At 44.5% G+C, this 12,338-nt stretch overlaps 1 protein-coding gene across 5 annotated transcripts; it reads right to left on the reverse strand.

The window, feature by feature from the left end:
• Nucleotides 1-1,332: 1,332 nt before the first annotated feature.
• LOC124675887 (ubiquitin carboxyl-terminal hydrolase 15-like) lies at nucleotides 1,333-7,310 on the reverse strand. 5 transcript variants are annotated; one of them, XM_047211958.1, is made up of 11 exons: nucleotides 7,133-7,310; nucleotides 5,756-6,157; nucleotides 4,898-4,983; nucleotides 4,593-4,828; nucleotides 4,100-4,487; nucleotides 3,863-4,017; nucleotides 3,681-3,769; nucleotides 2,963-3,289; nucleotides 1,836-1,959; nucleotides 1,444-1,601; nucleotides 1,333-1,366 (listed from the first exon to the last, which is right to left on the reverse strand). In XM_047211958.1, exons 2-11 carry the CDS (start codon nucleotides 6,076-6,078, stop codon nucleotides 1,333-1,335), a joined length of 1,920 nt encoding a protein of 639 aa, XP_047067914.1. In that variant the 5' UTR covers nucleotides 6,079-6,157; nucleotides 7,133-7,310. The 5 variants fall into 5 exon arrangements, with proteins under 5 accessions (XP_047067914.1, XP_047067915.1, XP_047067911.1 ...); XM_047211959.1 differs by having other exon boundaries at nucleotides 2,963-3,125; nucleotides 3,204-3,289; nucleotides 4,593-4,983; nucleotides 7,133-7,309; XM_047211955.1 differs by having other exon boundaries at nucleotides 4,593-4,983.
• Nucleotides 7,311-12,338: the final 5,028 nt, after the last annotated feature.

The following is a 12,338-nucleotide window of genomic DNA, read 5'->3' on the forward strand; positions in this document are numbered from 1 at the left end:
ATGTCGAAGACTGTCCCACCGGGCGTGCCAGAATGTGTTGCGGTCAGAAACCCACCGGCGAGCAGCGACGGGCAACACAGTAGAGCCGGGAGGCTCCCGGGACTGCGGCTGGCCCTGGTCCCTCGAGCGACGGCCCGCAAAGCCTCGGCACGCACGTCCGATGCTGGTGCAAGGGCGTGCCACCTGACCTATACCGATCGGGAAGGTGATGGATTTGCTTCGCTTAGTTTCCTGCATGGCATACACGTAAACATTAAATACGAGCCTCGATCGGCTCTCAGGTTGTCCTGTGAATCGGCTCAAGGAGCCGATCCACCCATGATTCGTATGAGGTATACGATCACATGGTGGTCCTGCTTGATCAATATAAAGTTAAAACGACCTACGATGATTTAGGGTTTTCACCACATAATCGGAACATCCTACGCGTGATTGAGCCTGGCAGCCACGCACGGTGATAATAAACCGACCCTAGACAAGGCCTAAAAACCAACATGAAGTTGATCCCCGGAACATCTTATCTAGGGCTAGCAAACTACACCCTACGTGCCACTGGATCCTTCAACCCGTTTGCAAGGCCTAACTATACAGATATTAAACTAATCCTTGAAAAACAAGGAGCAATCATAACGGATCGGATCTACTAAATAACGATCAAGTGAGGTGCCGCCCTTACACTTAAGATAGGTGTAAGGGCGGCTAGACGTCTAAGGGTTGCATGGGCGAAAGCATGTGATACGATGAAACAATGCTAACCCTAACACATCTATGATAACTACGTTGCTCGCCATCAACAAGGCTTCAGCACGAGCAACGCATGAACAACGAATAAACGTGTACTGCCTAGATCGCAAGATGCGATCTAGGCAGCATGATGCTTACCGGAAGAAACCCTCGAAACAAGGGGTTGGCGATGCGCCTAGATTGGTTTGTGATGAACGTGATTGTTGTTTTTCTCAATAACCCTAGATACATATTTATAGTCCGTAGACTTTCTAATGTGGGAATAATCCCAACCGTGCACGAGCCAAATTCTATCTAACCGACATGTATCCTACTATATTTACAGATACACGGGCAAACTAGCCCAAACTTTGTATACAAGGCCGATTCATGTATATCTTCCATGTATATTCTTCAAGCCCATCTTAATCGCGGCCCACCTCTGATCCGGTCAAATTCTGGTGATAACACAACCTGCTATGAGTTATCACCAGAATTTATTTTCTTTCCGAGGCGGGAGAGGCCCTAAACGTTTGAACACGGACACGTCACCTGCATCCTTCTTCTTCTGTCTACATTCTGGGCAGTTGCCGATTGTAGGCAATCGGCTCATTCCTTTCTTGCTTTGACGTAAGCACAACACCTGCAATAAAATTAAGAGGCTTCAATATGCTGTGGTCTGATAAAAAGTGATAGCAAATGTGTTCGTTGTCACGGTACCTTCCACATTTATACATATTCTCCCCATCTAAATCTTCAGGAGAAGTGAATTGCGTCAAAGCATCTTGTAAGGACTCCACCCAACCATGAATCTCCAAAGTAAGATCCATTATATTCTCATATCTTTCAGATTCATGGTGGCATCTGAGGCACTTAACCTTTATTTTATTTACTGAATCAGTTAGTATATGACAGACAAACAGTGCATGACAAACTAGCGAGAAGTTGTCAAGTTGGCACAAGGCAAAAAGGAAACTAAGAGAAAAACTGCATCAATTACATATAGAAAAAATATGTTTGATGATATACATGGTAATAACTTAAGCACGAGATGAAGTAAATTAGCATCATTCTTCAAAATATGTAACTCAACCGGAAATTTATAACATTACCTTAGATTTAAGGCGCCCGCCAAACATCTGTTGTATCAGTGTAGTTTCCTGCAAGCTTGGTTCTACTTGTTTCTCACCACCCAGTCCATCCAAGCATGCTGCTTGCATAGACATCACAAGATGCCTGTGTTGAAAATCAAGCACATTATGAACAAAATGTGAACATATGATCAACATAAAAGGGATAGTAAGGGGCTAAGGGCTGTCAAGTTTATATCACTTGAATAACAATTTTCTTTTCCCCCTTCGTTTTTAAGTATAGAGTAAAAGATTTTACTAGGTTTCCAAACTGCAGTAAAACTACCTTGTCAGCAGAACTTGGAGTGGGCATAGAAACCAAAACCAAAGACAATGCAAAAACCACTTAAACCAACTAGCCAATTGTATGGTTTTCGGTTGTTAAATTGGTTTCAATTATTGACTTACCAAAATAACTTCGGTAAATATTGGCATAGAAGATAAACTAGAATGCATCGAGTAAGGGTAGGCGCCTGGCCCAAAAGCATCATTCCATCTGCAGTGGTGCCCATTACCCCAACCTCGTCCCTTACCCTGGCAATCTGCCTCTGTGTGTAGCGCATGTGTCCCGATACCCCCAACCTAAAGTTCCCGGAGGCTGCTCCTGAGCTCCTCAGGACACTAAGCCGCTGACACAACGCAGCACTTCAACATGGCATCATGGTACTCAACACCAGCTGGCTAGCAATTCAATGCCCTCGAACACCACCATGACAACACCCCAAACAATGACGGTATTTCACAAGCATGAGAGGCACAACATAGACAGCAGGAACAGAGCAATTATCGACATAGTTTCAGTTCAGAGTATTTTATTTTAGGTTACTGTTTTCAAGAGAAATTTAGCAGGCTAGTTGTTTCAGGAATTCTACAAGATATTACTTGTCGGACTGATAGTCTTGCTATCAAATTACCAGTCAACCAGATAGTCAGCTCATGAAATTCAGAACAAATTTCGACTACTGTCCTAACTAACCAAATTTGTTAAAAAGCAAAACAGTAAAACAGAAATTTTGGTTAAACCAACTAAACAATGACAAGAAAAAGCAAAGAACCACATATTTTTTAAAATGAGAGGGGAACAAAATATAACATGTAAGTTAGAACACCTTAAAAATTCATGAGCATCTTCCTGACTTCCACCACCCAAGCGACATCCAATATTCCTAAGATTTGAAAGGATTCTACTAGGAGACACAGGTCCGCCACTTTCACGTAGAGTTGAAGCATATTGCTCAAGTTCACACATAAGACACCAGTTTTTTGAGCAACCTAAAAGAAAATAACAAAGTGAGGCAGACAAAAGTACACAACAGTACAGAAGGCAAAATGTTAGGGGTTTAGTATTACAGTCTTTAGAATGCAATCTCAGAAGCAGGTGGATCATCAGGGGTTTTGTGCACATAAGGCACTGTAAAACAGCATTAGCATAGCAGCTGCAAAACAGGAATAATTGCCATCAGACATAATCCATCACGAGCTACATTTAACCAAGTAAATAAAGTACAACTTGTTTAAACTAATAATTTCGCTACCATTTTTGGTACACTAGGATAATCCTTATTTTAACTAGTTGCATATGCAGTACCATTTGATTCTATCTTGCATCACTTTATTTTGAAATTCGCTGATGAAAGTCTAACAATCGAAATTGTGCTTAATACTTCTAAATCACCTCCTAATCAAAATTACGTCCCATCCCTCCTGTTAAGATTCCTACATTTTTTTTTATTTCCAGACATACTGCATGCTGTTCATATTAAAGAAGTGCATATAATAACAAACACATTAAGGCAGCACAACAGTTGAATATAGACAATGTTATACCTGTTCCCACAGTTGAAAAGACCTCTAGGAGAAATGCCCCGTACTTCGTACTGAAAGAACTTAACAAGATCCTCATAGCGAAACAATACCTGAAATTACAATTTAGAACAAAGTAGTTACATATGGAAATGGCTAGATAATTAAAAGAAGAAAATGTCATGACCAATTGTCCGATTCCGAACCTTACTCCTCTTATTGTCATTGATTAAACCCACCAGGCTTGTTTTTAGAAATTTGGAGGGCTTCTTCAAGACCTCAACCTTGGATGCTCCTATTTTTGAGATTCCAGCACATGCTTGTAAATTGTTGCTTGTTGAAACACTTGCTTTTGCTGATCCTGCACAATAGAATGCATATGTGAGATAAAAGAGTGAAATAAAAAAAAAGGAATCACACATCATCAGAGAAGAAAATTTTACTTTGCTCAATTTTGCCGCAAGGATTCTTGTCATGGCCATCGTATTGATATGATGTTGACACCTCCTGTGGTTTTTGTGATGAAGCCACCTTACCTGGTGGATATGGAGGCTTCTTATGGATCATATTTCCTTTTCCAGTAGATTTTCCACATGAACTGCTCCTCTGTAGTGACCCTGTTGTTGAAGCATATTGCCCTTCACAAGAACTGATCATATCAGAAGTTAAATAGACACCCATGTCTGGTTCATAAACCGTGATGCTTGCTTTTGGCCGTTTTCTTGTCTCAGGAGCACAACTATTGGGTTGTTGTATCAAGCCATTGAGAGGATAAGTCAAATCACAGTTGCCATCCTTTTCATCTGAACAACTAAAACTGTTGTTTGAAACCTGAAAGCACAAGGTAAAGGATTGAATAAAACAAATTTGGAGTATAAAGATTGAATTACTCCTCCAATCCATATTAAGTGTCGCTGATTTAGTACAACATGCTACCTTGTTTGCTGATAAAATCTCAGAAGAGTTGGTTTTTTCATCAACACTATAATTGCTCTTCTCACAAGATACAACAGAAGCACCATTTTCAGTTGAATGAAGATTCTGGTTTGATTTATTGATGTTTGTTCTATCCGTTGGGAACAGATCAGGGTCAAAATTATAGCTATCAGTTGTCCCAAAAGATGGTTCTGATACTGTGTCAAAATTCATGTCATGCAGTTGGACATCACCCCCTGGAAGAGGTGAATTCAGGTTAGTCAAGAATGGCATCTGTTCAGAACTTTCCGTAGTAGGTAGCCCACCAGAACTGCTGCCACCATTAACATTCCATTGCTGGCATGTTTGCTTATGCCCTTGCCTCCAGTGTATTATTTGACACTTTCCGGAGCTGTGAACATTCAAATTGGCATTAGAAAGTAGCCACAACAACAGAGCAATATAAGGTAAATTAATTATCACACGAGCAAGAGAGAGCCCATATTAAACAGAAATCTAAGGTGCAGGGATAAATCAGTTGCAAATTTGGCGTCGTAGAAAGGCTGCAGTTATTAGATGTGTTGCTCGCTCTAATCAGGTGCTGAACTGCATGTAGCTACAGGGTACTTAATCCTACAAAGCTTAGCTACATTGGGCCTCTTTGGATCACAGGACTTAAAAACACAGAATAGAAAAAACAGAGGAAGCTGGCAGGTTTGCTGGTGCAAAACAGAAGATTGTAAAACACAGGAAAAGTGAGGGAATAGTTCTGTTGATGGAATGCCGGAAAAACACACGAAACGTGCATCGATCCTAGGCGAATGTGTCTTAGAAAGTTGTTGGAATAGATGCTCAAAATCCTATGGGATTGAGGCATAGGAACCCAATTCATAGGAATTTATAGCACCATTCATTTGATCCAGAAGCAATTCATAGGAAAAAAAATCCTAAGGATTGGAATCCTATAACTATCCTATGAAATCCCTACTATCCAAAGAGGGCCTTAGATATGTCATCAATAAAGTCAAATAGGTGGCTCACCCACGCAGGCGGCCAAGTGGAGGTATAGTTTCTTTTCCATGGATGAACTTATTATATAGTAAGATTCAGACATCTACTTGTGCCTACTACACAGTTATTTGAAGTTTAAGTAAGTACCAGAGAATAATGGGTTAGAATCTTACCAGTATCTAACAGACTTGCACCTGGAGCACCTAGTCTTTGCAGGGCCATGACAATTAGCACACTCGTGGTACTCGGATCTTAAAGAAGGAACAGATCTCAAATAAGGCATAGGTCTCAGAGAGGGTCCTGACAATATAACATCTGGACAAGCCATTGTTTCCACTTCGAACGCTTCTTCTGCAGCTTTCTGGGCAAGCACACCAACCCTTGCTTTCTTACTTGCAGCCTCATGCCATCTCCCAAGAAGAAAATAAGCTATCACCGGAAGTACTATAAATACAACAAAGAGCACAGGCACATCAGCTTCCCTTGGTTGGAGCATATCCCTAAAAGAACTTAATTATCCAGCTCCAAGACTTCTCTACTTCAGCTCGGAAAAACATTCCAAACCACTAATTGACCTGCAAAAAAACAACATAGCTGAAAACAAGCTTACAGTTTCTAGTTTCTCAAAACTAGATTCTGGCAACCAAAAACTACTGTATTCAACAAATCAACGGCCTTCGACGGAATTAAGCTTCTCCAAACAACCAGCTCATCAAAACTTCATTTTATGTGTCCTAGAAGCTCACTATCACTGTGGCTTCGGTTACTTAGGATTTGGCTTATCCTTATATGATAATATCTAGAAGCTCCCACGGCATCAACAAATAAGCACAACCATACCATAGTACTACTACCTATGTGCTAAAATTAGAGATACATGGTTTTCCCAAAATGTTAGATACCTTAGAATGCTAAGCCACAAGTTCTCTGAGTGGCTCAAATCACCTGCCTACTATCCCCAAATTACCAAGCGAATCAATCACTAAACAACTACCTGAAACAATAATGGAGTGTGGCAGAACTAAATTAAATTGCTTTGGGGGAAATAATGGAATAGCTCCTGAAAGGCGTGCTGCATTTTGTGCTTCCAACAAAATACACTGCAGAAGATAAAAATGTATGGCCCGAGAGATTTCGTGTATGGGTGTGGATGTGGATATTGAAGCAGTAAATCTACACCTTGAAAAGACCGCAGAAAATGGGCACCGCATTCAGGATAACAAGATCGAATACTTTTCTGCCGCATCTCAAGATAAATAAAGAAGGGAAAGAAAGAAGAAAGGAAGGGAGGGTTCGCTCACACGGCGCCCAGCTCTAGGCTCCAAATGAGAATCTTACAAGCTCCCAGATCCCAAGCACACAACCATAGGCAAATGCGCGGGCCGAAATTTCCGACGCAGTCGCACCGACACAAACGGAGGAACCCCCAAGAACGGATTACACTAGCAACAGCAGCCTCCACAAGAAGCGGCCGAAATCCCTCGAAAAGCCTCGATTTTTCGCAGCGGGGACAAAAGGAAACACACGAATCAACTGAGACTAGGGTTTACCCAGAAAGACAAATGCCGCTCCGGGCGGATCTCCAGCGGGGGCGAGCAGGCGGAGCAGCAGTTCCGGCCAGTTGTTCTGGAGGAGATCGCGGTATAAAGAGGTGGAGGGTGTAGAAGGTCGAGCAGCGGATGGCCGCGGCGGCGGCGGCGGGAATCGGCTGCGGCGGTGGGAGTGGCTCGCTCGCTCAGTTGCTTGGCCACTGTCCTCTGCTTGTGTGTGTGCTTTGGTAGTGCTCGGTGGCTTGGCTCTTCGGTTTCTGACCCGTCCTTGCCCTGGTCGAAAAGAGGGTGCGGATCCAAGGGCAGCTGCGTTTTTCTTTCTTGCACTTCAATCGGATAATCGACGGTGCAGAGTTAAGATATTTTTTTTCTTGAACCGGCTAAGATACAACACTCTTGGAGCTTCTGCTATTTATCATTTATTATTTGTTGATAATAACACATTGTTGTTATGAGAAGTGGAGAGTGAACTGGTTTTGGCAAATCAGACTCTAATAAGACTAGTCACAATGGTGAGATAAGTGGAAAAGAAAAAAGTAAAAAGCTTAGACGTAAGTTCCTACGGCCGCCGCCTCCACTTCAGCCTCCTCCATAGATCGGTTCCTCCTTCTCCGGCCGGCTTCGCCGGCGTCGGGAGGAGTGGGGAACCCGATCTATGCGTGGAGTTTTTAATAAAAGTAGTCTTTTCAGTAGTCTATGTTAGGATTTTGGTCGCTGTTTTCCTGTTGGTTTCCCCGCAATGGAGATGGCATCGTCTGCAATAAGTGATCTTCGGTCTTTCGTTCGACGACGAGATCTCCTTCCCGACATCAATGGTGGTGTTGAAAGATTACAATTATCTAGGTATGGATGTTCAAATCTTGCTTCGCCAGATCGATCTTGGATCTTTTCCCATGGTTGCCGCGAGGATGATTATCCTCGCAATTTTTGTCTCGGTTGCTACGTCCTCGACAATGGTGATTCGTACTCTCGGCTCTCCATCAACGTCGACAAGGCAGATCGGTTTTTATTCCCTGATATATTGGTGTTGGTACTCTTGCCGATGTTGATTGACTACTTTAATGGTTACGCGTGTGCACACAGTCTTAGCATTGCGGCTCAAATTAAAATTATGGGAGAACCTTCGTTGGCATTTACAGGTCTATGGTTTGTTATCTATCTTTGGCTGCCTCCAGAAAAGTACAAGATTATGGCTTGGAAGAAGAAAGAGTTTGAAGATCTCGAATATTTGCTAGTATCTTTTAAACTTTATTTTGTAATCGCTAGAGACAGCTCGTGTATCTCTACCATGTACTATTTATTATTATTATGAATATATGTGGTATTGATTGTCAAAAAAAAGACTAGTCACAATGCATAGTATCATATAGAAGTATCATGCGTATGATACTACTACATGTTACTGCAACAACAATGCATAGTATCATGTACTAGTATTATAGTGTTCTTATATTAATTGATTTGTAGAATCTCAATGCAAATCTATGAACAAGATGTATTTGACATTAAGTTTTCTAGTACTACGTGCTATGATACAGTATCTACCTATGATACTACAATCTTCTCTCTCATCGTTAATTGCACTGCCACATCACATTTTTTTCATGCATGAGATGCATGATACTACCTATGATACTTCCATTGTGGGTAGTCTACGAGATTTCCAGTCAGGTTCCTCAAGCGAGAAGATTAAAGATTTGGTGGAGTACCCATCCATCAATTTAAAGAATAAGGGGGCTGGTTGTCTATTTGATAAATTGGGAAGGGGAAGCTGAGCCATTTAAAGAGTTTCAAGAGGTGTGGGTCAAGATAGTAGGCATAGTGCTAAATGGCTTACCTAGAAAGCAATTTGCAAGGTGTATAAGTTACAGGGACGTGAGGGTTCAAGTATCCATGAGAGATGTTAACAAGATTCTTTTCAACAAGCTATTTAAGATGGAACAGTGTTTTTTCCCTCACAGACTTCACAGTGTAGGTCAATCTGAATGAAACGAATGTTGGTGATGGTGGTGGTCAGGATGATGTTGACTAACAAGTGGCAGAGGAGGAGGAGGATATTGGGGATGATTCCCAGGAACATGCAAAGAATGCTAAGAGCATCTCTAACAGAGCCCATAAAAAGTGGAACCGAAAAACACGAGTTCGGTGCACCGACCTCGTGTTTACGGGCCGGAAAATGGCAGGCGCAGAATATTCTGTTATTCGGTTTTCGTTACGGGCTCTGTTCTGCGCCTGGGGCTTCCGAACCCGTAAAAACAAGGTTTATGAAATTGATTTGCATATGATCGATCAAAGCTGAACGTTTAAAACACAAACAAATCATGCATAGTTCATAGTGCAGACTTCAAATGACACAACCAAATGACACGGTTCATAGTTCACCATCGAATCTAACCGCCGGCATCAAACATAGGCGATGACCGCCATCGGCACCATCGGCGGTACCTCCTCGGAGTCACATCGGCACCACCTCACCCGGAGGCACATCGGCGGCGAGCGGCGGTTGCCGATTGACGAGCAGCCTCTTCGCCTCGCCGTGATCTCCCGCCGATACCTCGTTCCACCACTCCGGCTGAACCTCATTCATTTCCTTCGTGGTTCATCATCAAGACTCGCCCTCTCTTCGGCCAATAGTAGCTTCGTTGCTTTGGCCTTCTTCACATCGATCCTCATCTCCTCCAACTTGGCTTTGTTCTTTGCTTCCTCTCGAGCGTCGGCTTCAAGCTTTGCAAGGCTCACCTCTTTCTTCGTCCTCGATGATGACACGCTTGGTCTCCAAAGTCTTGAGTCGCTATCACCTCCTTGGACTTCATCATTTGATCAAACTTGTCCCTCAACAATGCAGCCTCCCCCTCGAGCCTCATCCTTTCCTTCGCTTTCTTGTTCCCCTCCGGTTTGTCGGTGTTCCTGCCATCCTTCTCGTCCTCGGTGTCATCGAGCGCAACCATCGCAGCCTTCTTCGGAGCGACCTCTTCATCCCTCAACTTCCACTTGGGAAGGTGTTGGAGCACATCAAAACAATGACGCATGGTGAAGCTCTTGCCCTTGCTGCCGGCCATGTCTCTGTACCTAGCATCGGCAATGCGATCCTACATATGCAAAAGGAACAAACAAATCGTCAATATCTCACCGACGCTACAACTAGAATTAACTTTCTGAAGTATGCACTCCTCACATATTCGTCGACAGTTGCGCCGCTAGGAGGATTGGACACCACTTGGTCCATTGCTGCTGCGCACCGGCTACATGCCGGTTTGATCGCGTCCCAACGACCTTGGAGGGATCGGTAGATGCGATCGACAGGATGGCGAACGCGCGGCATGAGTTTGTGGAACTTGTCCTCGATGCGGTTGCCGCGTAGCGCTTGCCTGTTTGATCCGTGTCGGAGACAGGCATCCATCCCCACGGAGGCCCAAGCTTGGCACAAGGTGGCGTCTTCAATCTCCGTGTAGTTGTTGGCCCGCCTCTTCTTCCGACTTCCATCGGCCGTGACCTCCACCACACCGTCGTCCTCTTCCTCGTCCCCCTCGTCCCCTTCTTCCCCTTCTTCCGCGCAGTAGTTCTCGTTGCCGAATGGCGGGAGTGGGTTAATGTTCACCTCCCCCAACATCTCCATGTACGTGGTGGAATCGTTCCTAATTTGACAAGGCCTTAGTACGGGTTCGCAATGGAAAAAACGGAGGAAATTTCATGTGTACCTTGCTCCACCATCGTCGAGCACGGGATGGGCGGCGGCCGCGGTGGCTTCCGGAGGCGGCGGCGGCGGCGTAGGCGGAGATGGGCAGGGAGGCGCGGGGCCACGGCCAGTCGCCGCCTTCACTTTGGTCCTTTTCGGACCCGAACTCTTCGGTCTCGCACGGACGGCCTTCGGCTTCACCGCCGACCCACCACCGGGGACCGCCCCTTGCACCGGCTTGCGGGAGCAGGACATGCGTTCCCGCGCACGCCGCCTCTTCGCCGCGAGCCGTCGACGAGACCGCGGGGTCACGGGGGTCGGAGCGGTGGCCAGGATTGTTGGTAGAGCGGCGGAAGAGGCGGCGACCATGGGAGACGGTGCCGGCGCCGGCGGGGTAGCAACGGCGGCCGGCGGGGTATCAACGGCGGCCGGCGGGGTCGATTTGAGACTCATCGGGGACAAATCGGAGGTTGGCGGTGCAGAGGAAGCGATGGCGCACAGATCGCCTGTGGCGGCGGCGGTTGGGACGAGCCGAAGGTTCCCTCGCAGCGCAAGTCGGGATTGTGTTCGGGCTGCGTTCGGTTCGCTCCGTCGGCCCCTACAAATACAGGCCGACGGAGCGAACCAAACGCAGCCCGAAAAAATATTTTCGGTTTTGGGCCGTTTTCGGTCACTGGTCGGCGCCGTTTTTTGCCCCGAACCCATAAAACGGCGGTTATTTTTTCGGTTTTGGGCCTTTTACGGGCTCTGTTAGAGATGCTCTAAGGGCACTAGAACAAGACTGTGGTAACTGATGTTGAACAACAAAATCTTGAGAAAACTGTGAGAAGCAAAGTCTGGGGAGTTGAGCATATAATTCCACCACTCACCCTCTAGTGGTGACAAATGTAGAAGAAAATGTTGATGGAAGCTTATTGGAAAATTTTGATGCTGAGAGTGATGAGGATGTTGTGGATGTGGTGGTTCGGAATGTTGCACAGATGGGCGTATCTATGGAGCGATCACCACTGAAGAACCCCCTGCCTTGGAAGGAAAAAAATTGGGGCATGTCCAAGCAACAAGGATGAGTAGCAAAATCTAGAGGGATGGGCGCTCTGCAATTGAAAAAGATCAAGAGTTGAAAAAGACAAAAAAAAATTGGAAGTTCCAAAAGGTAAATCAAAAATTCATGACTTCTCTAACTCTTGTGCGGCTCTTGATAATAATGAGTTATTGGAAAAAGGTAGTGATGCATGCATTAGCCTAGGGTACAATTCTAACAAATGTGGTGAAATTATTGATAGTATCAAAGCTGATGATGTGGATAGACTTGAAAAATTAGGGGGTCTTGGAATGACCCTGGCATGTTTCTTCCTGTGAACATTAGTCTAACGATGGAAAATATTATCGGGTCTGAGAATGAAAAAGTGGCATCCCCAGATATTCAGGAGGATTACAGTAGTGATCACCCTATGATGAACCGTGGGTAGTAATTTTCAGTAGAAAAAAAAGTAAAAGAAAAGGAAACTAATCTTTAAATATGGTAGTAGC

This window comes from Lolium rigidum, chromosome 7 (genome assembly GCF_022539505.1).
Source record: "Lolium rigidum isolate FL_2022 chromosome 7, APGP_CSIRO_Lrig_0.1, whole genome shotgun sequence".
Classification (NCBI taxonomy): Eukaryota; Viridiplantae; Streptophyta; class Magnoliopsida; order Poales; family Poaceae; genus Lolium; species Lolium rigidum.